Source organism: Gopherus evgoodei, chromosome 1 (genome assembly GCF_007399415.2).
Source record: "Gopherus evgoodei ecotype Sinaloan lineage chromosome 1, rGopEvg1_v1.p, whole genome shotgun sequence".
Taxonomy (NCBI): domain Eukaryota; kingdom Metazoa; phylum Chordata; order Testudines; family Testudinidae; genus Gopherus; species Gopherus evgoodei.
In genome coordinates, this window is record NC_044322.1 from 57,048,686 (window position 1) to 57,076,033 (window position 27,348).

The following is a 27,348-nucleotide window of genomic DNA, read 5'->3' on the forward strand; positions in this document are numbered from 1 at the left end:
AGCTAAATCTATTAGGGTACAATTTACCCTTATGCAGAGGTGGGATGTAAGTAGTGTAGGTCTTGTGGTGGCCCTTTGCACAAGGGTGTGTTTCATTTTTAATAATTTTTAAAAACCAAAACAAGGCATACTTGCAACAGCCATTTCAAATGCTATTATTAAGCAGTTTTAGTGCTTGTGACAACTTTGGAGACTTACACTGTTTATCTGCATAAGCAGCAAAAGTACAAGCTTCTTCACCAATATGCCTCAGTCCTGGCCTAGAGTGACCACCCAGTTGGGTAAGCGGACAGATGAATCTCCATTTTAATTGAATTCCAAGCCTCTCTGTGCTAACTAAAGTTTTGGTTGTAGTGGTGACTTCTGTGATGTGGGTATTTGTCCTCCAGGGGTTGGACTGATGCCACTACCATCACATTATTATTTTACATAGGACCAACTGAGGACCTGTCAGGTGCCTTTCAAGGATGGCGAGGAAACACTATTATAAACATTATGAACAAGTTCTTTTCATGTTCTATAGACAACCCACTTCCGTGAGAAAGATCGGACCATGACAAGACTTCTGCAGCATCTTGATTTCTACATCATGCCTGTGATGAATGTAGATGGCTATGAATACACGTGGACCACTGTACGTAAGTTTCTAGACAGACTGTGGAACATTCCAGCATGTTATTCACAAGTACTGTGAGGGCTGATATACTGGACAGATTTAAAGGCATACTTTTCAAAGTGCCATGTGGCAGTTTTGAGCCCAAACCTCTGAACTTGCACTTGGAATTTCTCTATTCTTTGCCCCTTCATAGACCGCAATACTTACTGCAAATATGTGATTTTAACTCATAGAACACAGGCATTTTCCAGATACCAGGTCAAACCAATGCTTAGGAGTGTCATAGCATCCATCCTGTGATTTTAATTCTTTCAGATGTCAGGTGATAACTATGATAGGCTGCATCAGCAAGACTGTCAATGCTATGACAGTCCACCATAAGGCACAAAGGCCTGACTGAACAACTCACTTCTCCTTTCTGTGGTCTAAGGCCAGATAGCATAGTTTTCCAAGTACTTGTTGTTTCAAGTAAACAAATGAGCAACAGGTAAGCTCAGACAACATCCCAGTGTCTTATCAGGTATTTTACTTACTCACTATGAGAAGAAGGTTCAAGACTCCCAGAGGCTGAATGATTTATTTGCTTTATGAATTTAGCCTTTTACTTAGTTTCCAGATTTCCTTTGTAGGCAGAAACTTGCTGTCAGGGTTCCCTCCACACTCTGAACTCTGGGGTATAGATGTGCAGACCTGCATGAAAACCCCCCTAAGCTTATTTCTACCAGCTTAGGTTTAAAATTTCCCCAAGGCACAAATTCCTTCCTTGCCCTTGGTATCACTGCCACCACCAAGTGATTTAAACAACATTCAGGGAGGGCCACTTGGAGCCCTACCTCCCCCAAAATATCCCCCCAAGCCTTTATACCCCCTTTCCTGGGGAGGCTTGAGACTAATATCCTAACCAATTGGTTACAAAGTGAGAACGGATCAACCCCCCTGTGTCTTTAGGACACTGAAAAACAATCAGGTTCTTAAAAGAAGTTTATTTAAAAAAAAAAGATAAAAGAAGCACCTCTGTAAAATCAGGATGAAAGATAACTTACAGGGTAATCAGATTCAAAACACAGTGGATTTGCCCTCTAGGCAAAACTTTAAAGTTACAAAAACAGGGATAAACCTCCTTCTTAGCACAGGAAAAATTCACAAGCTAAAACAAAAGATAATCTAACACATTTCCTTACTAATACTTACTATTTCTGTAATACTGGATGCTTAGTTCAGATATGGCTTAGAGAGATGTATTTTTCGTGCCTTGGTTCGTCGCGGACCTGGAGAGAACAAAGGAACACAAAACAAAAACCTTCTCCCACAGATTTGAAAGTATCTTTTCCCCTTATTGGTTCTTTTGGTCAGGTGCCAACCAGGTTATCTGAGCTTCTTAACACTTTACAGGTAAAGGAGGGATTAACCCTTTATAGGATAAAGAGGGATTTTATGCTACCCTTGGCTGTAAGTTTATGCCACCTATCTTCTCCATTTCTATAAACTTTGGGCTATGTTTTTAAAATCCAGCCTCTATTTGTGTATGTTCAATTTTATATACAGAGTCTTTACAGGCTACCAGTTGCATCCACAATTCATAGACTTTACACATGATATACCCAACTGGTCTCAATCTGTGCATGCAAAAGAGTTTGGTGTATGAAAATTCTATCATTAGCAGTAGTTCATCTCCTAGTTACAATGCACAGTGCCATTGAAATCAATGGAGTGAGATTAAAGTAACAGGAGAATTTGGGTCATGGAGCCACATTCTAAAATATTCACTCAATTTTTACTTTGTCATTATGTGGGCAAACTCCCATGGACCTCAATGAGAGTTTGACTGAATAGATACCAAGTAAGAACATCACAAGTTCCCTTATTGTATGCAAAAATTGTACAGTATTTATTTTAAGCAGCATCTTTCGAAATTCTCTTAATTATCCCCCTCAGAAGTCTTTTAACAAAATCTTCCATTAAGGTCAAATGTGATTTTGATTTGCAGTTATCAAATTGTGTGTCTGGACAAATCTTTTGAGTCCTCCCCTATTTGTGTAGTCCAAGTTCTAGTCAAATCAAAATAATTATACCAGACCAACCAGGTGTTGTACCGTACAACTTTTTGTCTTGTTATCTAGCATGTTTAGCATTACTTAATTTCAGTACCTGGAAAGATAACTGAGCAAATAATCAAGCAATCAATTTGCAAACACCTAGAAGATAATAAAGTGACAAGTAAGTCAACATATTTTTCAAGAACAAATTGTGTCAGACCCACCTAATAGCTTTCTTTGACAGGGTAATAAGCCTTGTGGATAAGGTGGAAGAGGTAGATGTGGTATATCTTGACTTTAGTAAGACTTTTGATACCGTCTTGCATGACCTTCTCATAAACAAACTAGGGAAATACAACCAAGATGGAGCTACTATAAAGTGAATGAATAAATGGTTGGAAAACCATTTCCAGAGAGTAGCTATCAGTGGTTCACAGTCAAGCTGGAAGGGCATATTGAATTGGGTCCAAAAGGATCAGTCCTGGGTTTGGTTCTGTTCAGTGGTTTTATAAATGATTTAGATAATGGCATAGAGAGTACACTTATAAAGTTTGTGGACAATATCAAGTTGGGAGGGGTTGCAAGTGCTTTGGAGGATAGCATTAAAATTCAAAATGATCTGGACAAACTGAAGAAATGGTCTGAAGTAAACAGAATGAAATTCAGTAAGGAGAAATGACAAGTACTCCACTTAGGAAGGAACAATCAATAGCACACATATAAAATGGCAAATGACTACCTTGGAAGGAGTACTGCAGAAAGGGATCTGAGGGTTACAGTGGATCACAAGCTAAATCAACAATGCAACACAGTTGCAAAAAAAGTGAATAGCATTCTGGGATGTATTAGCAGGAGTGTTGAAAGCAAGACACGACCTGCTTTCTTCCACTCTACTCTGTGCTGATAAGACCTCAGCTGGAGTATTGTGTCCAGTTTTAGGTGCCACATTTCAGGAAAGATATGGACAAACTGGAGAAAGTCCAGAGAAGAGCAACAAAAATGATTGAAGGTCTAGAAAATGTGACCTAGGAGGGAAAGATTGAAAAAAATTGGGTTTGTTTAGACTGGAGAAGAGAAGACTGAGAGGGGACAAGATAACAGTTTTCAAATACATAAAAAGTTGTTACAAAGAGGAGGGTGAAAAATTGTTTTCGTTAATTTCAGAGGATTGGACAAGAAGCAACGGTCTTAAACTGCAGCAAGAGAGGTTTAGATTGGACATTAGGAAAGTCTTCTTAACTGTCATGGTAGTTAAACACCAAACAAATTGCCTAGGGAGGTTGCGGAATTTCCATTGTTGGAGGTTTTTAAGAACAAGTTAGACAAACACCTGTCAGGAATGGTCTAGTTATTACGTAGTCCTGCCTTGAGTACAGGGGACTGGGATTAACCGACCTCCTGAGATCCCTTCCAGTCCTACACTTCTACGATTCTATGCAGATAACTAGCTTACTGTTTTATAGGCTCCCTAAATCTCCTATTTTGCTCCCTTTCATTGGAGGTTTCTAGCCTCAACGTCTAGAAATGTGAAAGTTGCATTTTCACTAGCAAATGAAATAGTGATAAACATTTTTCTAAACTTTTATGTAAACCCACATTTTTGAGTCTCTGTCCACAGAATCGGTTGTGGAGGAAGAGCCGCTCAAAGCACGGCAACAACAGGTGCATTGGTACCGACATGAACAGGAATTTTGATGCAGGCTGGTGTGGTACGATGCAATTTTCTTTATATTTTATGACAGACATTTCAGTTTTAACCTTCAAAGTTCTTCATTTTGAAAATACTTTTATTTACCTAGTCATAGAGTCATTTCTGGTATAAAGACAATGTACCTTAGTAATGAACTTAATCAAAATGTTTATAAGAAGGTCAGAAGACCAGAGAACAATTCCCAGTTTTGCCACATACTTTCTGTGTAGTTATCAGCAAGACACTTAAGCTCTTTGTGCCTGTTTTCCCATCAGTAAAATGTGAATAAAGAAACTTCCCTACCGAGTGTTGTGAGGATAAATTCATTAAAGTTGTGAGATGCTAAAATACTATGGTGACCATATAAGATATAAGAGTAATATAAAACGTAAACTACTTAATCAATACAGAACTTGGAGAAATCAGGAAGTTTAATAGGAAATTTATATGCTGTGAATATTAATTACAGCAGTGATTTATATATCACATTTAATTTTTAAAGCACTTAAAATGCTTAGCAACTCCAACATCATCTCTATTTTAAAAGTGAGGAAACAGGCACACTGAGGTTAGAGCATTGGTGGGCAATCTGCGGCCCATACACAGCCCATCAGGGTAATCAGCTGGCGAGCTGCCAGACATTTTGTTTACATTTACGTGGCTGCCCGCAGCTCCCAGAGGCCGTGGTTCGCCGTTCCCAGCCAATGGGAGCTGCAGGAAGCAGTGGCCAGCACATGGCAAAAAAGGACACCTTTATATGCAACAGACCTACTTTCTGGGTGTACCGAGTCATATCGGATGACTTCAGTAACTAAAGTAAGTTTCTATTTTGTAGAGCCAATATAGCTATCAGAAAGCTAACTGAATTCTATTTCTTCTTGGAGATCCTCAGTAGAATTGCTAATTACATTTCAATAATATACACCTTAGCAAACCCATTGAAAATAATGGGATTGTATAGGTGTAACTCACAACATAATCTTGCCTGCAGACTCTTCATTATCGAAAATGACTGAGTCTTATAACTCTTTTCAAAATATTTTTTACTTAAACTGAGCATATCTGACACACAATCACTGTGAAACAATAAAGGTGAAACCCATCAATTTCAATTTAACAGAGGTATTTTTCAGAGTAGAACCACTCTTTAAGGGAAGGGCTTCATTTTCAGAGGTGTTGAGCATGTACAACTACAACTGACTTCAGTTGGCATTATGGACCAGAACACACTAACTTAAAGCAGAATCAGATCCTGCTAGAACAAGATATGCAAAACCTGTCGACATATCTCCACTGCTTCGATGATCAACACCCCCACAACACACCTATTAAGATCCATGGGTCCTACACATGCCTATCACAACATGTGATGTATTGGGCACTCAATGCCCAATAATAATTATATGGGTGAAACCCTCAAACAGAAAAATGATAAAAGACAAACACCATATTGTGTGAACACTTTTTTACAAAACAATCACTCTAAATGTGACCTCTCAATTCTCATTCTCAAAGGAAATCTGCTCATCATCTTCAAAAGATGAGCCATGGAGCTTAAATACATAACTTTGCTAAACATTAGAAATCATGGACTGACTAGGTACAACTGGATTTATAGCTTATTACAACAACCTACAACCCACTAACAATGCCTCCACCCCTCCGCCGCACCCAGCTGCTTCTCCCCACCTCCCTTCCAATCCCCTCTCTGACTGGAGACGTGTTAACAGGCCACTTCTCCTTGAATGGTCCCTTGAAATATGTGTTAACTACTTATGCTAAACAATTTGTTCCACCTTGTATTTAGCTGTGAAACTCTGAGGTCTGTGCCGCTGTAGCGCTTAAGTGAAGATGCTCCTATACCAACAGGAGAGAGGTCTCCTGTTGGTGTAGTTAACCCACCTCCCCGAGAGGGAGAAGATCTCCTGTTGACATAGTGTTGTCTACATGGGAGGTTAAGATCAGTATAACTACATTACTCAGGAGCAGGGGCAGCTCCAGGCCCCAGCACGCCAAGTGCATGCTTGGGGCAGAATGCCGTGGAGGGCACTTTGCCGTTCGCCGAGAGGGCGGCAGGCAGGCAGCCTTTGGCGGCATGCTTGCGAAGGGTCTGCTGGTCCCGCGGCTTCAGTGGAGCTGCACGACCAGCGGACCCTCTGCAGGCATGCCTGTGGGAGGTCCATCGAAGCCGCGGGGCTGGCGACCGGCAGAGAGCCCCCCGCAGCATGCCGCCATGCTTGGGGCGGCGAAATGTCTAGAGCCGCCTCTGCTCAGGAGTATGGATTTTTCATACTCCTAAATGACGTAATTATACCTACATAAGTCTGTAAGGTATATCTGCTGTGACTGTGGTGCCTGGAGGGGCTTCACTGAGAATGCTTATTCAGGGCAAACTGCAAAGAATAGGGCAGACAATCCCCAAAACCGGTGGTTTATTCTGTAATTAGATTTCACCAAGCCAGTAACCAAACAGCTATCTGGTTACCAAGACACCAAAATACAGTCCCCTTTAAGCAATCCAGCCTTTGGCTCCCACCCAGACAGCCAAGTATAATATAGGGAGGACTACTAAAAACCTTATTTCCATTATATAAAGTTCTACCAATGCCAAGTGACTGGACACATTGCTCACCAGGTCAATGAATATTTCAGATCTCACCCAAATACACACTTATAGTCGATCTATATTAACTAAATCTAAGATTTATTAATAAAAAGAAAAAAGAAAGAGAGTTGCTATGGTTGAAAGATCCATTTACATAGAGCTATGAATAAAGTTCTTAGGTCAGTTTCATAACAGAGATGGTGAGGCTGCTGATTTGTAAAAATCCTTCTGGAATCAATGTAAAAGGTTATAATCCAACAGGCAGTCCATGAGAAGAGTTTGTTCCAATTCTACCATTTCCCTTGGTAGTTTGTTCCAATGGTTAATCAATCTCACTGTTAAAAAATTGTGCCTTATTTCCAATTTGAATTGATCTAGCTTCAGCTTTCAGCCATTGGTTCTTGATACGTCCTTCTCTGCTAGATTAAAGAATCCCTTGGTACCAATGTTTTCTCCCCACAAAGGTACTTATACACTGTAATCAAGTTACCTCTCAAACTTCTTTTTGATCAGCTAAACATATTGTGCTCTTTAGATCTCTGAATGTAAAGCATTTTCTCCAGCTTTCAAATAATTTTTGTGGCCCTTTTCTGTATCCTCTCCAATTTTTTTATGTAAGGCAAGATAGTGGAGAATCAGGCCCAGATGCTTTAACGGTGCAATAATGATACATGCAGTAATGATGCATCCAAGATGTCCCAGTTTCTATGCTCACTTGTATAGCAACCTAATGCTTTATATTGTCACTGAGCCATGAGACAATTCAGTGTATACTATAAGAACTCAACAGGTGACATTGTATCCTCTATCTTATTACAGGTAAAGGTGCCTCTCATAATGATTGTCATGAAATATACTGTGGACCCTATCCTGAGTCTGAACCAGAAGTGAAAGCTGTGGCTCATTTTCTCCAAAAGCATAAAGATCACATTAAGGCATATATAACTATACACTCTTACTCACAGATGGTACTGTTTCCATATTCCTACACTACGAATAAAAGTAAAGACCATGATGAGCTGGTAAGTGTTACCACTTATTAAATTTCATCTATATCTCCCACCTTCATCACCTTGCAGGAATGGACATTTAATGAGAAGTGTGAATGACTGCCTTCAGTAGGCTTTGAGTCTGTTCAAGATTTGGGAAAATGGATTTTTCGATGGATAAGAGCATAAGGAAGCTGGTTGTTGGCACCATCACTATATGATTACAAGAAAGTATTCTAGTTTTGGAGGTCACTGATAAGATGAAAGTGTTTATTCTGGATGGATAAGGTAGCCAGACTTTCTGATATTTTCAAGGCATCGCTAAGGGGGCAAAGTAAAGGTAACTTGAGTACCTTAGTATGGCATTTCAGTATATTCAAGTACAGGTTTCTTGTAAGTTTTCCCCTGCATCTGAACCTACTGAGTCTGCAACTTTATTTTAACTCTATTGCTCTTGAATAGTGTGCACCCATAACACTGATAGGTGCCTGCAGCCTTTACTGCACCTTAAGTAAATCTTTTTCTATGGGAAATATGTTTAAATGGTCCTAATGGTCTGATGAAGACTAGCCCTTTTTTACAGACCCTGAGGTCCTAAATTGGACCAGCAGATCACAGGTTTTCGATGGATAAGAGCATAAGGAAGCTGGTTGTTGGCACCATCACTATATGATTACAAGAAAGTATTCTTGAAGCAGAATACCTCTTTGATTCTGCAGGTTATGGCGTTGTATGCTAGCCAGGGGTCCTGAGGCTAATGGTCTCCGAAGGTCTGTATAAAAGAAGTCTAAGTCCTGTGAAGTTCTGCAGATCCACACGATCAGGGCTCCTCTCTCCTGCAGAGCCTAAGAGTTGTGTAGGATCATCTCCCATTCTATTAATCAACAGGATAAACCGGGGAAGCTGGGAAGTGAAGAACACCATTGTTCTTTTTCCTACACTGGTTAGCCCCCAAGTCTTCGGGTTTATCCAGATTAGGAAAAGAGATCCAGGCTAGGTTGGAGTTAGCCAATATATGCAGGCCAGTTAGGCTACTTGGGTTGCTGAAGAGCTTCACAAGATTTCTTGGGGTAAGGAGTAAGATGAGAAGCCTCACAGAGTAAAGAATTCTTTCCCTGCTCCCTCTGACCAATTTCCGGATGCTTTCCATGCATGGGGGAGTCGGACAGGGGTTCTTTACTCCAAGTGCCTCCTGCATGGGACCAGGGAAGGAGTAGGAAGTGGCTGACAGAATGAGGAAGGGCTTTTTTCACTCCATGGGACCTGCAATGTGGAGACACAGGACATCATCAGAGTGGACACAGAATCATAGGATTAGAAGGGACTGTAAGTGTCATCTAGTCTAACCTCCTTCAAAGATTCAGGATTTGTTGTGTCTAAACCAATGGTCGGCAACCTGTGGCCCACAGGCCACACGCAGCCTGTGGGCCACAGGTTGCCCACCACTGGTCTAAATTAGTGGTTCTCAAAGCCGCTCTCCTGCTTGTTCAGAGAAAGCCCCTGGCAGGCCGGGCTGGTTTGTTTACCTGCTGCATCCGCAGGTTCAGCAGATTGCGGCTCCCACTGGCCGCAGTTCACTGCTCCAGGCCAATGGGGTCGGTGGAAAGCGGTGGTTAGCACATCCCTTGGCCCCCGCCACTTCCTGCAGCCCCCGTTGGCCTGGAATGGTGAACCACAGCCAGTGGGAGCTGCAATGGCCGAACCTACGGAGGCAGCAGATAAGCAAACCAGTCTAGTCTGCCAGAGGCTTTCCCTGAATGAGCGGCGGACTGGCTTTGAGAATCACTGGTCTAAACCATCCAAGACAAATGTCTATCCAGCTAAGTTCCTTCTAAGCTGCACAGCACAGGCGCCTCTCCCCCAGACCTGGCCCTGCCAGAGCTGCCGTGCCTGGGGAGAGAAGCCCCAGCCCTGGCGCCACCAGAGCTGCTGCAGCTGGGGAGAGGCGCCTCACTCCAGGCCATAGCCTTCACCCCCTGCACCTCAATCCTCTGCCCTAGCCCCGAGCCCCCTACCACACGCCAAACCCCTCGGCCACACTTCTGCCACACATCACCTCCATATTGGTACACATAACAAAATCATTCCGCACATGGATGTAAAAAATTGGAGGTAACATTGTTAACCAGCCTCCTTTTGAAAACTCCAGAGAAGGAGCTTCCACAACCTCCCTGGGCAGTCTCATGACATTCTTTATGCCACAGCATTCCTGGCATGGGGCCAAGCAGCAGCAACAGGTGATGGGTATTTGGGATTGCTCCTTCATGTTGCCTCCAACCTTTCCATTCCCTCCCATTCTTTCCCCACACAGATCCAAGGTCTTTAAGGAAGATTTTGAAAATGAGCTGTTACTGTCTCTTTAATGGAAATTTTTTTCCTTTTTTAAATTAATGGACTTTGTACAGTGATAGAGTAGGAACACAGACACTGTCATATTTGATCAGACCAGATCTCTATCCAGTCCAGTATGCTGTTTCTAGCAGTGACCAGTGCCAGCCTTCAGAGGAAGGAGGAAAAAATCCTGTAGCCAACATGAAATAACTTGCCCCCAGGGGAATGTTTCTTCCCAAGTCTCCTCAATTAGTGACCATCTTATGGCCTGAAAGTTGAGGGTTTATATCCCTTTAAAATTTATTTTTTTATCCTAGCTAATGTATTTGTGAAAGAAGATAAAGAAAATATAGATTTGTCACTTCTTTCCCTGTGAAGCAGATATGCAACATCCTGTAAACTAATTAAAGAATAGTTTATTCTAGTCAGTTGTTCAAGAGTAGTGTATTATTAAATCCTTTTTTGTATGCTTCAACACTAATTTTAACTTAAAATACTTAAAGATTACTTAAACAATATTTGACAGGAAATGGACATAACCTAACCATGTTTAAACACATCTTGTAAGCATTCTAAAGCCAACCACATATTCACATTACAAACTGCACTGCAGCCAGGTCTGGGGACAACCATGTTGTAAACAGGTCCTCTCTCTTTATTGTACCCATAGTGGATGGTTAAAATGCCCTAACAGACTCAGTGTGAAACACTTTTACTAAATTATAAAAATTAATTAGTATTTTATTGATTGCAGCTATCTGTGGCAAATAAAGTAGTTCTTGCTATTAGAAAAACAACTCAGAAAATGTATGAGTCTGGCCCTGGTGCACAAACTATCTGTAAGTATCATTTTTAGTACTATAATCAGTATGACAGAGTATCCTCTCTAGCACAAGGCAGTGTATAGGACGGAGGCCAAGGTTGCAGGTAATAATCTGTTTCCTTTTCTTTCTCCTACAGATTTAGCTCCTGGAGGTTCAGATGACTGGGCTTATGATCTTGGCATTAAGTATTCTTTTACCTTTGAACTTCGGGACAGAGGAACACACGGATTTTTGCTTCCTACAAATCTAATTAAACCCACTTGTATTGAAGCACTTAGTGGTATCAAAACAATAGCTTTACATGTTATCAACAATATTTAATGTGCTATATTTTAATTTGTCATTTCATTGCTTTAACTGGTAATTTAGGTGACCTGATGGGCAGTGTCATTCATTCAAGTGTGGTTTTTTTTAGCTCACTCAAATAAAAGGAATTACTTACTGCTTTATTATAATTATTATTTGTTTAGGGGCAACAGGTTGGTGTTTCATTTACTACCTTTCACCTTGACATATATTAAATTGCTTCACAATTTGGCTTAAATGTAGCCATCTGTAGAATGAGAAGGGTAGTGACAGATAAACTACAACTGTGCAAATGCAACCTCCTGAGCCCAATAATATTCAAACAAATACATGTTGTCCATTTTAGTACCCCTTTAGTGTTTGCTTTTGGAGAACTTTTGAATAATTCAGTTCACTCACACCAACAATGGTGAAAAGCAACTTTTAAAACAAATTGTAATATTTGTACCTGAAGTCCTTGCATAACCCACTGATGAACATGTTACAGGTACCTCCCTGTGCCAGATCCACAGAGGGTATGAATGTCTTACAACCCCAGCTAGAGAGCCATGGCTCTGTAGCCATGATGTAGCCACTTATGTTTTTAGCACTAGAAGTCCCTGGTTTAATCCCTCATGTTTCAGCCAGGATGGTGGCAGTCACCGTTGAGGTGCTTTGTCATGGAAGTGGGAACAACACTAACTTCTCACTATTATGCAACACAGCTTAAATGTCCAATATTCCCAATCAGTCCAGCATCTGAACACACTGAAGAGATATGCCTATGGGAAGTCCAGTTGAAAAAGGGGAACTGGCAGGGTGCAGTCAGACATACTGATTGGACACCAAAAGTCTGGTTACTGCGGTTCAGGGGAGGTACCGTGTGATTAACACTCGCCAATCCCTGCTTAGCCAGGGCTGCCTCATACCTACAGGCAGGCACCTTGTCAGGCTGCAGCAGCTCCTGTCCCAGTCTCAGCACAAAGGGCGCCCAGCTGGTGGCGGAGAGAGGTGGAGATGATCCAGTGAGCGATGGGGAGGAGGGCGAGGCTTTAACGAGAAGAGACAGAGGAGGGGCAAAGCCTGGGGGAACAGGTGGCAGAGCCTCCAGGGAAAAGGCGGAGCGGGGTGAACCCTTGGGAGGAAGAGGCAGCTCGGGGTGAGGCCTTGAATGCCCCCTTACCAGCAATTAGAAAGATGACAACCCTAATGCTCTTCCCCCAACCAGGCCCCGCCCCTTTTCTTCTCTGACCAGGCCCCACCCTTCTGTCATTTCAGGCCCCGCCCCTTCTCGTCCCCTGACCAGCCCCGCTCCCTTCCCCCCGACCCGGCCCCGCCCTCTTCTTTTTCCATGACTAGGCTCCACCCTCCCCCAGTTCAGGCCCCTCCCCCTTCTCTTCCCCTGAGCAGGCCCCACCCTCCCCCGTTTCAGGCCCGACGTCTCGTTGCCCTGCGCGGCCGGAAGTTGCGTTGCTACGCACGATCATGGCGGCAAGGCGGTTTCCGGTGAGCCAAGGCTCCTCCTCCCGACGGCGGCAGCGGCGGCGGCGCTGGGGCCGGCCGTTTGGTTGCGCTGCTTTCCCGGCAGCCCCTGTGCTTGGGCAGCGCCGTTCGGTGGCCGGAGCGGGCCGCGCTCCTTGTCTTCCTCCCCGTGTGGCTCCGCGCTCAGGCCCGGGAGGACGGACTCCCCCCTCGCCCCATCCCACCCTCTCCGCCCCGGGCGGCGGCGGAGGAGGTGGCGGGGACCGGGCAGGCAGCGGAAGGAGCAGGTGAGTGTGGCGCCCCGGCGGGGAAACCGGGCCTGGGCGGCGGGGGGAGGGGCGGAGCGGGGCTCCCCCCGGGGCAGGCCCTTCTCCCACCGCCGCGAGGAGCAGGGCGGGAGGGGCTCGGTGCTGGCCGAGCCTCCCCACGCGCGCTGCCATCCTGCGCCCGGTGGCGCGGGCAGAGCGGCTGCAGGGCCGGGGGTCACGGTGGGGCCGCCGGAGGAAGCGCTAGGCTGAGGGGCAGTGACTTGTGTGGGCAGCGGGGCCGAAGGGCGATGGCAGGTGACTCGCGGCGGGGAGGGAGTCGGAGAGTAGCTGGTCGGGGGTGCGGGTTGTACCAGGGGAGGGGGGCGGTCGTGATGCAGGCGGGGGCGTCTCTGCCCAGGCGCTGAGATGCGTAGGAAGTGTGTGGGGGTGATTTGTGAGGAGAAGCAGGAGGAGAACTGTGGGTCAGACAGGGCACCGATCAGCTAGCTAGACCTGCCATCCTACCATGATTACCATTTTCTGTGGCCGAGGCTTTGCAGACGGAAACCCTGTTGTGGGCTTCTCATTGCCTCCCAGACACGTGATCTTTGTCCTTTATGGGCTTCAGGGTACTGGAGTCCCCGTCACCTCTGCTGATAGTAGTGAAATGTAATCAGCCTTTTTAGCTGAATTTGGGACTTGTCAGCTCTTGTAGCATAAATCCTGAACCTTGATGCTTTTGCCTTATCTTTTAAGACTTCTGTCGTTGATGCCCATGCAGAACTTGTAGTTTAGGCCAATGATTTTCAAACTTTTTTCCTTGTGACCCAGTTGAAGAAAATTGTTGAAGCCTGTGACCAAACATAAGTGTGTCTTCGTAAAACCATAATATTGCAATATATTCCAGCTTAACCTGTTTTACATAACTAACACTGGGAGTGTGGAGGTGTCCCAGGGTAGGGCAGAGAATAGTGTGTGGGAGTGAGGGCTCTAGGGTGGAGCTGGGGATGAGTGGTTCAGGAGGCAGGAGGGTGCTCAGGGCTAGGGCAGAGGGTTGGGATGTGGGGGGAGTGAAGGCTCGAGTGGGGCCAGGGATAAGGAGTTTGGGTGCAGGCAGGCTCCCCCAGGTCTGGGGCCAGAGGACTCCCCCCCAGCCCTCTCCCCACGGGGAGCAGCTAGCTCTGGGCGAGGGGCCACTCACTCTCTCCCTGCTGGTAGGCAGAATGGAGCTCCGGGGCTGGGAGAAGGGGCTTGCAAGGCTGCTGCAAGCTTAACTTGCTCCTCTCCCTGGTTCCTGCCACCCCCTACCTCTCTCCTGCTGCGTGGCAATGATCTTTATAATTTTAATCAGCAAGGCGACGCGGTGCCTGACATTCTGTGACCCAGTACTGGGTCGTGACCCATACTTTGAAAAACAGTGCTGTATACTGATGACCCAGATCCTCAAAGGCATTTAGGTGCCTGATTCCCATTGAAATCAACGGGAGTTGGGTGCTTACATGTCTTTGAGGATATGAACCTGTGTGACTAGTATTATAGATTCCTCATTTTGTCCCCAGCATCACACCTAGGGATCGCTACTGGATCCTTGCTAGACCTAGACCATTGCTTTTTTAGATTGGACTGCTTCAGGACCTTTTGAAGTCTAGATTCTACTGTACAGTAGATTGTGTGCTACTGAATGGTACCTGATGGGAACTGTCTGGTTGCATTTAGAGACAAAGGGCTTGTCTTCATTACATGGCTAAGTCGACCTAAGATGATATGCTAGTAGCTGGAGTTGATGTAGCTTAGGTCAGTTTACCATGGTGTCTACTGAGCTGCATTGACAGGAGAGACTCTGGTCAATTTACCTTAATCTTCTTGGAGACCTGAAATAATGGGGTTGACCATTGATTTAGCAGGTTTTCACTAAATCAATCCCAGTAGCATCGATCTCCTTGTAGTGAAGACCAGGCCTTAGTCTGGTAAAAGTTGTTTTGGGAAGTGGCTCCCTACATTTTCAGACAAAACGTGAAATACCATGCATATACTCCTTTTTTTTTTTTGTTTACCTTTTTCATCCACACTTTTTTTTTGTTTACCTTTTTCTGTAATCCTAGGGACTGAATTGTTGCATTTTACCAATAGCTGGCTAACCCCAATTCACAAATGTAAACACATTGTTAACAATTACTTACCATTACTAGTTTATATATTTAAGATGATAAAGGAATGCTTTGTGTTAAATAAGAGGTGTAGTTAACTTAAATATGAAGACATGTTCATAGCAGAGGGTTGTAAAAACCGAACTCTTGAGTAATTATTTGCTGAATGTCAGACACAAGTTTTCATTTCCAACTTGAAGACTAGTAATTTGGTTTTACTTTTATGTTGACATTACAGTTTTTGTATGTTATGCGTCTGAAAATTGGCCATTTGAATATTAATATACAACATTTAGCCTTTTTTTAGCACTCTAATGTGTGGCAAAATGTCATTTATCTCTTAATGACATTAGTTTGCTATATCCCAGAATATTGTAGCATAATCAGTGTACAGTTAAATTTTCAATTTAAAAAAAGACATGTTTTCTAATGGGACATATTTTATAGCAGCGGTTCTCAAACTGTGGGTTGGGATCCCAAAGTGGTTCACAACCCTATTTTCATGAGGTTGCCAGATCTGGCTTAGACTTGCTGGGGGCCAGGGCCAAAGCCTAAGCCCAAGCTTGAGAGCTGGTTGGTGGATGTAAGGTTATAGGCTCCCTGCCTGAGGCTGAAGCCCTTGCACTTCGGCTTTGCAGTGGGGCTTGGGCTTTGGCTTTGCCCCCTGCCCTGCCCCCTGAGTGATGGGGCTTGGGTAGTTTCAGGCTTCGGTCCCCCCTCCTGTGGTCTTGCAGTAATTTTTGTTATCAGAAGGGAGTCGTGGTGCAATGAAGTTTGAGAACCCCTGATTTGTAGCATTTTAAAGATTGACGCTATTCAACATGGCAGATGATGATAACTTGTATAGTCAAGCAATACACATAAATTGCCTGTTAGTTCCACCTTGTATTAAGGCTAAACACTTAACATACTTTTTATCATTTATTCTTAGTTTTTTCATATCACTTAGTGAAAATAAGTCTACTCAGTTTCCATTTATTCTCAATTGCTAGCTTGTCTACTGAAGCAGGATGATGTTATTGTAAGGGAAAATGTTTGATTTTTCTCCTTTAAAAAAAATCAGTGATAAATTAACATTTCATGTGAACATTCTTGTTACCTTTAGATTTTGTGAAATTGTATTTTTACAAAATCTTAATGTTGGACTGCTTTTGAACTATAGATATGTCATTACTATTAATTTAAATGTACACTCTAATCTATCCTGAATCATAGCATTGTATCATAGTACAGTAACTGCTGTTAAGTAAACCCAGTGGGTGTAGTCTCCTTCAAGAGTGTAATAAAAAAAAAATAATTAAAAAAAATAAAAAAATTGATTTTTATTTAAATTGAATTATTTATTTGAATACCATCTTATTTAAAAAACCTAGTAAAATTAAATGTGAAATTGTCAACTTTTATTAAGGCTTACATTTATTATAATCTATTAAAATAATTTAAATATTAAGCAGTTCATGTTTGCTATAGAAGTCTTAAAGCAGGGCTTTGGAGCTGTGCTTCGGCTCCACTCCAGCTACAGGCAAAAATCTGCAGCTCCACTGTTCTGAAGCTGCTCCACGCTCCAGCTCTGGGCTCTGCTCCAGAGCCCTGTCTTAAAGAAAGTCAAACCACTGAACTGGTGGAAGTCACTGACTAAGCGCCTAGAACCAGAGTTTGTTGAAGTACTAGACCAGCTTTTGACAGCAGTTGTCTCTTCTGTAGGTGTAGAGAGAATGTTTTCATTTTAGTTTATTTAACTAGTTCAGTTCGATGACTATCTTGAACGACATCGTGACCAGAATCAATCAGTTCAGTTCACTAACTACAGATACTTGCTTTGTTTAATAAATCAGTTCTAAATGCAAAACATGGTTTGATAAACTATTTTCTTACATACTCAGTACCTGGAAGGTAATTTATTAAACTAATAAAAAAAATTAAAATGCTCTTTCTGCATTTAATTGAATTTGTTTTCATCCAAATAGTTTGACACAATTCATAAGTTAAAAAAAAAATCGTCTAGTAAACAAGAAGTGCATTATTCACCATTTTCTAACGTCATAAAAAGGTAAAAAATAAGATTCCAAATAAACGTAAGTTGAACTATATACAGTAAAAGCTGTGTTATCTGGCACTTTTCCAACTGGAAAGCTCTCGAAACTGGCATTTTGGGAGAGGGTGCAGGGCGGTATCTCTGGAAGGGAGTTTGAGTGCAGGAGTGGGCTCAGAGCAGAGATTTGGGACGGGGAATTTTGGAGTATGGATCTGGGTGGTTCTCAGCTTGGGCCCCTCCCTGCAAGTGGTGACATGTCCCTCCTACCGCTGCCTCCACCCTGAGCGCTGGCTCTGCAGCTTCCATTGGCTGTGCACTGTGGCCAAGGGGAGCTGCGGGGGCGGCGCCTGCAGGCAGAGGCAGCACGCAGAGCCGCCTGGCCACGCCTCAGCCTAGGAGCAACAGGGACGTGTTGCTGCTTGCGGGGAGCTGCTCTAGGTGAGCACTGCCTGGATCTGGCACCCCAAGCTCCGTCCTGTGCCCCGACCTCCTATCCTGAGCTCCCTCCTGCATCCAAACTCCCTCTCTTAGTTAACTGGAATTTTTGACTTACCAACACCCCCCAGGCCCTTAACATGCCGGATAACAAAACTTTTACTATAACAGCTTAAATAAGTGTGTATCGATATAGTGTATCCTTCTGGAAGCACCAGATTTTGTGTAAAGACTGTATTTGCTTTGAAATCAACATATTTTAATGGTTACTAGCTAATGAGACTCAACCTTTCTTTAGGAAAATAATTAAAGTAGAAGTGCAAAACAGCATTAAAAATGATTATTTAAATTTGAGTTTCCTGTTTTTTGATTTAAATCACTATCATTATCAGAAGTGTCAAGGAAAATATTACCCAAACATCATTATTTGTATTGTGCTGGTGCCTGGAAGCCACAGACATGGATCAGGACCTCAAACATGCAGAACAAAAAGACAGTCCTTGCTTCAGAGAGCGTACGCTCTAACTATAAGAAAGAGACAACAAATGGATACAGATGCAAATGAATTAACATGTACTCCCCCAACAATGCAATATAGTAATACAGTGAATTCTGGTCACTAAATGTTATCTGTCATGCATTTGAAAAAGCTTCATTAATAAGCCACCTTTTGTACTGCAGAGAATAAGGTATAATAGTGTTGATAATGTATTCTTATTTTTTTATAGTGCCGCCTTTGGATATTATATACATGTGTGTGGGGGGAAAGCAATATATTATTGTTAGTTTAACTAATACAGTTAACCCTGTAAATTGATTAAGTATTATAAAATTGATTTCCCTGTCCCATATTCATTATTATTTTTCTGTGGTATTCATTAATAGTGGTAAAATGTCTTGGAAGTTGCAAATTTCTAAATATTCCTAAATGTATTTAGCTACTGAGTTATGTCACTGAAATAAATAATTAACAATTATTCCTTCTAATTAATTTAAAGATATTTCCCAATTTTGTGCATTTAATGTATTTATTGACTGAGTTGGTAACTGTTGAGTGCTTATGGCTCTATCCTAACTGGGGCTCAATCAAAATTTGTTAAACAAGTTAAAACTTGAAAGAGGAGACACAGAAGCAAACTGGATGGGATTAGGAGTCTGAATTGCATTGGTGATGATTGTAGGCCTGATTTTTTTTTTTTTTTTGGACTGTGGTCAAGCAAGTATAAGAGCACTTCTTAGCAAAACCTAGGAAGAATTAAAGTAATTTGCTGAATTTTATGGGGATATTACATTTCAATTGCTCTTGGCTATCTGTTAAATTGTTGGCTGAGAGAGTCAGAAATAAAACTTCCCCCTTAAATTTTGGAATCCTTCCCTCCCTCTGCCTACACAAGAATGCATATGGAGGGAGGCAAAATGAATGTTCCTACTCTTGCAAAAACATAGTCAAAAAACAATTTTCCTCACTACTTGCATGTAAAATATCAACTATTTTGTGCTTTTAATTTCCGTGGTTGTTGAAGAATTAAAAAATAGTGATTGTGCATTCAAATAAATGCATTCTACTTAATTTTCATAAATGTGTGTTCCAGTGTGCTTAGTTCTCAGATATACTTGTCTCTGTGTAGATAACGATTCCTGGGCCCTGATTCTGCAACTGGCTTCAAATGCATAGATCCCCATGAAAGTCAGTGGGCCTTTACTGTAGGTTCAAATGTCTGATCATGCAGATCTGATTACAGAGAATTGAGACTCGTATGTGCAATTTGATGATCTTTGAAAGCAACATGCTGTGCGCTCATAGCATGCTGTTTCACTTGGAATGGTTTGTCTCACCAGTTTTTTTTTCCGGCTAGCAAAGTACATGATTCTCATTGACAGCTGGATATGTGCCAACATTTAAAAATGGAATCAATCTTATCTTATCTAAACACATGCATACAAAACTCAATTAAAAAAAAAAACTAGGTGAAGTGTGATAACACTTTTTCCATGTTCAGAAAACTCAAATGGCTGAATGGAATTTAACTAAAAATTCTTTTTGGTTCAAAAGATGTGAAGAAATTACAGTCCAAAGTGTAATTTTTGTGTGAAGGTTGCTCATAAGTACACTGTTGTTATCACAATACTATAAAAGATTTATCCTTTTAAAATTGACAATCATATTAACTTTTCTGTGGCAGTGAATTCCAAAGTCTACTAGTTGTTGAGTGAAGAGTAAATTAAAAATAACTAGTTCTGTTTGTTGCCTTTGTTTTTTTTGAAAATAAAGGCGCATTCTTGTTAAAGCCAAGATGAATGGGAACTCTTTATCAGTGTGTTCCTAGTCCATATATCATTATATGCTTCTACTATGTTCCTGTAACTCTCCTCCTTTTTGTGCTACATAATCCCATTTTACTCACCTTTCATATGTTGACCCTCTCCCCTTCCCATGCTGTCTTTAGTACTGTTCTTCTAAATTTTTCTGTTTCAGATATCTCTTTTAATATGAATCCTGTGAAAGTGAATGCAGTATTTGATGTGTGGTCTTACTATTAATATATACAATGCCTTTTTTTATATATGCTATATTTTGTCGTTTTCCCCCCTCCCTTCCAAATCCAAAGATCTAATTGCATGGTACCTTAAATTAGAGTGAATGAAACACCTGGGTAAACTGTAGGGAACAACCTTGAACTGGAAGGAAGCTGGGCTACTCTAGACTTGATGTTTCACTCTCTAACTTCGACTGTTTATCTTTAGACTTCTTAACCATTGCTGCACATTGAGCTATCCACAATGACTCCTAATTATTTTTCTCAGAAGACTGGGCTAATTTGAACTCATCGTCTATATACAAATTGAAATAATTTCTCCCGTTGTGCATTACATTGCATTTATTTACATTTCATTTGCTGTTGTATTGCTCAGTCTTCTAGCTTCAATAGAACTTTCTGGAGTTCCTCAATATTCTCCACAGTTTTTACTAACTTAGATAACTTCTTGTTACTGGCAAGATTTACTATTTTGCTGTCTTACTTCACCCTTCAGATCATTAAAAATGTTAACCATTGTTTCTAATCTCTGGTACATCCTACAACTAACTTCTCTCACAGCATGTAACAATGTTGCACATACAATAAAAATGTGGTAATGTGAACATTGATTATCTGAAAGAATGTTATGTCCCAAGCAAAGATTTGGATAAATAGTCAGGGGACTGGGAAAGCCTCTTGTAGAACCCTAAGCTGTCTCCTGCAGTTTATAGAAGGGTTAAAGAGCTTAAGGACTTAAGGACTGTATAGTTTTCTACAGAGAGAACATTGTGGTGAAGTCAAAGCTCAGGGGAAGAGCCAGCATTCAGATAACCATGAGATTCAGGGTATGGCTACACTTACAGTTGTACAGCGCTGGGAGTTACAGCTGTCTTCGTACAGCTGTGTAGGAAAAGCGCTGCAGTGTGGCCACATTTGCAGCATTTGCGGCGCTGTTGGGAGTGGTGCATTATGGGCAGCTATCCCAGGGTTCATGTGGCTGCAACGTGCTTTTCAAAAGAGGGGGATGAGGGGGGACGTGGGGGAGAGAGAGAGAGTGGATTTTTGGATCTGTCAGCTCCCTGCCTTGCGAGTTCTAAGGACTGGAACCAACCTTCAATCAATTTAAAAGTTTCGAGCCCTTCCCCCACCCCTCTCTTATTCACTAAATGCAAATTATGCACTCCTAAATAGCCTTCAGACCACATAAGCAGCTGCTCAACACTGACTCCCCCCTCCCCCTCTGCCGTGTGACTTCTCTCTTCAAGCAAACAGCTGTGAACCTTCCAAAGCAATTCCCCTGCCTGCCTCTGCTTGCTCACTCCAGCAAACAGGAGCTGTGTTTGTTTTTTAGATAAGCAGTTCGGGGGAGCTCGGAGTTCAGCCATTCTTCCGGTTTGTTGTGAGCAGGCGTTCTGGGATACCTCCTAATACCCTGGAGGCCAATAACAGCGCTTTTGGTGGCCACACTTGATGAGCAGCGCTGCATCACAAGCGCTGCAGTCGTTACACCTCAGGCAGACCAGGTGTACAGCCAGCGCTGCAGCCAGGGAGTTGCAGCATTGGATATGCCTTGCAGGTGTGGACAGTTACTAAGTTGCAGTGCTGTAAACCCAGCACCAGCGCTGCAACTCTCCAGTGTAGCCAAGCCCTCAGATAACGAAGTCTCAGTGTAGTGAAGACATCGAGAGACATTATCAAAGGTGCCAGATCTAAAATGTAGGTTACATCAATGGTATTTTTTTCTTATGTAATGAATTTTTCTTAAAACTGGCTGTGGATTGTTTTCACACAAACTGGCTTTCCCAAACTGATTTTTTCTGTATAAATTGATATCACTTAAACAAATAGAGAATCTTTTTGGACTCAGTTCTCCTTCCTTTGTAGCCTGTTTCTCCTGCCTCATAGCCTCCTCTCCCCTTATAGCTTCCCTCCTTGCTCCCAGGTAAAACAGATTATGGCTAGGAAGATTTGTCAAGCATAAGGTGTATCTGTTTGCAACATGTATTGAGTTCTTTTAGTGATCACAAGGATTTCAGAAATACATCAACATTCTTTCTTTAAAGCACAGCAGTTGCAAACAGCCATACAATTACTAGCCATGCTCATTGTGCATGCTGGTTTAAGTAAGGGAGGGGAGAGGAGAGGATGGCTGCCAATAAGCCCTCATAAACAGTGAGGGGAGAAATGGAAATTCCTTAGAAACGTATGTTGCCAAACTCTGAGCCCTCTTTACCAGTCAAACCCCATCTCTGGAAAGAGTGGTTAAATACCATTCCAAGTGCTCTTTACATTTGAAATCAATGAGGTAATCGTCGAAACACATGTTCCCAAAGAAAGCAGCTGTTCTGTATGTTTGCTGCCTGAATGAGCAGAACAGCATCTGATGTTCTCCCAAAGGGGGATGTTGGGGAATCCAAATCAGGTCCATAAAATAAAATTAAAAGCTCCCATTGTTGGTGTTCAGTTGACTAGTTTATACCAATTTTATTAGTAATCAAAGGCATCTCTTTAGTCAGGTACATTCTATTTATTTATGATTCTCCTGTTCCTTTATTCGTCACTTCTTTTGTAATTTATAGAATAATGTATTCTTTTTACTTGTGAATTCAGTGACAATAGCTCCAAACTAAAGGATTTTACAGTTTTGCTTTTTTTTTTTTGGTTGAAGTAGTACAAAATGTCAAAAATTAGAAGGAAGGTCACAGTGGAAAATACCAAGACCATATCCGATAGCACATCCCGAAGACCCAGTGTGTTTGAAAGGCTTGGACCCAGCACTGGAAGTACTGCAGAGGTGAGTTGTAAAAGTGTTCTTCTCTTCCTTCCCACCCCAACAACTTCTCTTCCAGGACATAAGTAGTGGGGTAGAGTTGTTCAAGAGTACTGAATATTCAGTCATTAGTGATGTAAGTAAAGGTAAAGAGAACACATTCACACATAGATGTTCAAGATATTAATCTTTAGATTTTCAAATTACTTGTGGTGTTCCAGCTTCTGGTGAGGAGCAGTAACAATGTACATTTACTAATATTTTTATAAACCTAAATTTTTTATCTGGCAGACTTAATGCTCATTGTTGGTTTTTAATGAAGTAAATTACTGGTGGATGGAAATCTCAGATAAATGGGAGTAAATGTGGACTCATTTGTTTGTTCTGCCACACTCACACCAATGGTATTTCCAGAAATGAGTGTGAAATTCACCTAGTAATGTCTGTCTCTTAGACACAGTGCCGTAACTGGCTGAAGACTGGCAACTGCCTCTATGGGAACACATGTAGATTCGTACATGGCCCTTCACCACGAGGTAAAGGCTATAGCAGCAGTTATAGAAGGTAAATCAAGAACTCACTTTGAATTGTTCACATGCTGTAGGAAAATAGCTTTTTCAAGTATGTCTTCTGTAAAAGTTTTAAATGCTGTGGTGTGCCAAATGGTATGTTTTATCAATAATCTTATTGGATTGTGAAGCTGCTGAAAACAAATAACTTGGCAAGATGCAGTGGGTTTTCCCTGGATTTTCTTGTGTGTGTAACTTTAAAAAATAATAAAATGCTCTGAATGCAGATTAACTTCTTTTGCATGATAGTGTTTTAGCCTGCCTTGAAATGGGACATACAAGAATTTTAATAAATGGATTTCTGTGTAGTGTGTCACTGCAACTTCTGTCTGCCTCTATCCTCTACTAAAATGCTGTTTTGCAACTGTTTAAGGCAGTACTCTTTAAATCACAGCCCATATCCTTTTGCCTTCACTAGTAACAATATTTTTGTTGGTGTGTGAGGTGGCCGTTCTTTTTCTCCAGTTGTGAAGAGACATGCTAGGACAGTGGCTCTCAACCTTTCCAGACTACTGTGCCCCTTTCAGGAATCTAAATTGTCTCATGTACCTCCCAAGTTTCACCTCATTCAAAAACTGACAAAAACTACTGAGCTTACAAAATCAGACAAAAAAATACAAAAGTGTCACAGCCCACTATTACTGAAAAATTGCTTGCTTGCTTTTTACCATATAATTACATATAAAATAAATCAATTGGAATGTAAATCTAGTATTTACATTTCAGTGTATAGTGTGAGAGCAGTATAAACAAGTCATTATCTGTATGAAATTTTAGTTTGTACTAACTTCACTAGTGCTTTTTATGTAGCCTGTTGTAAAACTCGGCAAATATCTAGATGAGTTGATGTACCCCCTGAAAGACCTCTGCATTCCCCCCCCCCCCCCCGGGGGTACACATACTCCTGGTTGAGAACCACTGTGCTAGGATAGGAAAATGTGGTTTCATGACTACCTCTACAGACAAATGTCCAGCAGAGAGATTAAAAAAATGTGCCTTTGTTGTTAAGTAAAATCAATGCAATTTATAATGTCTTATTATATACCCAGTGCTATCTTTCAAGAAGTGCACTGTGTAGTAGCATGAGTCTGTATCATTCTTTCTGAAGGGAAAAATATGATTTAATTTTCTCTTCAGCACCTTTCATGCAAAGATCTCAAAGATGTTACAAACAATAATGCTTCACAATGCCCCTTTGAGGTAGAAACTAGCCTCACTTTATAGATGGGTAAACTGAGACACAGAAGTTAAGTGACTTGTTGAAGGTCAAACATGATGTCAGACATGGATATTATGGTTCTATTCCTGGCTCTATTTCCTATTTCTGTGCCTTAATCTTAAGACCATCTTAACTTTCATTGTTTATAAAACTGTAGCAACTGGGATATAAAATACAGGTTATATTTAACCTTTTTTTCTCAGTATGCAAGGGAACTTACTGTAATGTTATGTGCTGAATTCTCCACAGAGCAAAGGAAGAGAGGTGTTTTACATGTAAATGATTCTAAACTTACCTTTATGTGCTGAATGTCACTTTCCCTTGCTACAATATTTGGAGTATTGAGTGTATAGCCCTTTTTGCTCTCTCTTGCTCTCTCTCTCTTTTTTTTTTTTAAAGCTGTTTAAAAACAAAAAAACTGCTAGCCATTAACACTAATTTTTTGCTTCATATGAAGGCATGAATTTATCACTGGTATTCAGGAATAGTGCTGGTTTACATCTTTATTTATATTAACTTTTTTCTCCTATAAGTTATATGAAAGTCAAATTGCATAGCTTGCTGCATACTGACTCGGAACTTTGGATAAGTGAGCGACCAGAGCATTTGGAAGCTTGCTTTAACTCATCCATAGGTCTTAGCAAGACACAAAAGAGTCTGTTCCACACTAAAAAATATTGGCATCTTCTGTACCATTTTGTATCAGGGAACATCTGTTCCAAGAACCCGTACAGTTATACTGTCTCCAAGTAAGTCTTGTAAGTGCTTCTGTCTGCACTATTTCAGCTCAGATATTCAATGCTACAGTATCTGGGAAGCCCAGATATTGTCTTTGTACTGGGTCAGTTGATCCTCTCAGTGTAGTCCCATGATTGCCTTGCAAGCAACTTTGGTAGCAGAAAACATTGCCACTTGTTCCTGCCCCTCCAATTCCAGGCCTGTCCAAAAGAAGCCACAGTGATACTTAATATATCTGTCCTGACCATTACACCCTTTGCAATTCAGGCCATCCTCTTACGGTAGGAAAACAAGACATTTCTTAACTTCTTCAAACTTCAGAAATATTAACATAAAACTTTATTTGAACTTTAACATGCCCTGTTCTCTTCCCATGGGTCTTGGTCTGTTCATGACAAGCACAATATAAAGTAGATCGTCAGACAGACACATCGACACACACACTGCATTCCTCTTGAGAAAATTAAGAATTTAACAACGCATCAATAAATTACTATATGTTCGTTACTGGGGGACAAGGATGGCATCACAGTAGACAGCTGCCTGAGCCCTATTTCTGAGACATTAGAGTTACTCCACAATCCCTAATTGAATCCTAATTCTTTACTTACCTGCTAATAGTACCTCAGTAACCAGTTGTTTGGCACTCCTTATGTACTACCTGATGTCTGGTACACCTTCCTGAGGGCTCATTTCATGAGTTGGGGCATGAGGTACAAGGTGACTGGCTGGACTTCATTATTTTGCTTGGAGAGATGTCTTTTCTCTGTATCCTGGATTGTTACAGAGGAATCCAGGCACATAGCGCCATCAGCAGGTGTAGGGAGATCTGGTTGCCTTCTGCAATATTATTGTCGTAGAGTTGTTTGAGGGCACAGCCTACGCTCATCGCAAACTATGCATGCTGTACAAAACCACTCAAAACAATTGTTGGAACAAAGCACTGATGAAACCAAATACAGCATAAGGTTAACAGGTACAAATATGTGTGTGATATATTGAGAGGCACAACTAATAAGAGAGATGAACTGAAAACTGATGCAATCTTAATAATGGTCTCGCGACCACTCAAGCATAATATGTGCAGAAAGACTATACACTATATATAAATATACATTGTGGATGTCTGTATGTAGTTTATATATAAAAAATCAAACTGCTTGCATTATTGGATAGGTGCCACAATGATGCCCAAAACAATTGGAAGGACTGTTGCAAGTGGACACGTGCACTGGTTTACGCAGCTTGGTTTGCGTAGTATGAACATGTTGAACTGCTGCAGGAAGTAATGGTGCTAAAAGTGCTTAGCTGCAACGTGAAACCTTGATATGGTGAAATTCTCTGGTGTAGACACAGTTAAAATATGGACCATCTGTGTATCGTATGTAAAAGTCCCTGGAGAAAATACAGGCTTACTAAAGGGTACTTTGTTAGGAATTTCTGTTTAAAATTGTTACTGGAGACAGCTGTAGAGTCCTTTGTATACTATAACATGCACACTTAATTGGAATCACCCATGGAACTAAAAACCTTGCATCTAGTATCCATAGTGCAGGAATTTCTGTCTTGTGTAGCATATAGAAAACTTAAGACCTTTTAAAGGAGCAAACATTATTTAAAAGAAACAAATTCCGGTGCACCAGATGAAACAGCTGCAGAAAATTTACTAGAAAATTCCAGTCCGTTCGGGGGGGGGGGGGGGGAGAGGGGGTTTCTGTGCCCTAAACCAAAGTACCCAAACCAACCAATACCTCCTAAGCAACCACCTGCTAAGGAGTAAACCTATTTAACTTAGTTTCACCAAATTACT

General features: G+C 41.6%; 2 protein-coding genes across 8 annotated transcripts in view; both read left to right on the forward strand.

Moving 5' to 3' along the window:
- CPB2 (carboxypeptidase B2) overlaps nucleotides 1-11,412 on the forward strand; it is a 34,170-nt gene extending 22,758 nt beyond the window's left edge. Inside the window, exons 7-11 of the mRNA XM_030565381.1 lie at nucleotides 524-634; nucleotides 4,271-4,361; nucleotides 7,767-7,969; nucleotides 11,022-11,106; nucleotides 11,228-11,412. Coding sequence (XP_030421241.1) covers nucleotides 524-634; nucleotides 4,271-4,361; nucleotides 7,767-7,969; nucleotides 11,022-11,106; nucleotides 11,228-11,412 — 675 coding nt within the window. The remainder of the gene's footprint in view (nucleotides 1-523; nucleotides 635-4,270; nucleotides 4,362-7,766; nucleotides 7,970-11,021; nucleotides 11,107-11,227) is intronic.
- A 1,434-nt stretch (nucleotides 11,413-12,846) lies between these two features.
- The window catches only part of ZC3H13 (zinc finger CCCH-type containing 13), a 58,898-nt gene continuing 44,396 nt past the window's right edge, over nucleotides 12,847-27,348 (forward strand). For 2 of the 7 annotated variants that reach the window (XM_030565321.1, XM_030565359.1), the window contains exons 1-3: nucleotides 13,056-13,145; nucleotides 22,911-23,036; nucleotides 23,467-23,576. In XM_030565321.1, the coding sequence (XP_030421181.1) occupies nucleotides 22,920-23,036; nucleotides 23,467-23,576 (227 nt within the window). In that variant the 5' untranslated portion in view covers nucleotides 13,056-13,145; nucleotides 22,911-22,919. Of the gene's footprint in view, nucleotides 13,146-13,379; nucleotides 13,422-22,910; nucleotides 23,037-23,466; nucleotides 23,577-27,348 lie in introns of those variants that run through there. The other 5 variants (XM_030565310.1, XM_030565349.1, XM_030565331.1 and 2 more) reach the window with 4 other exon arrangements.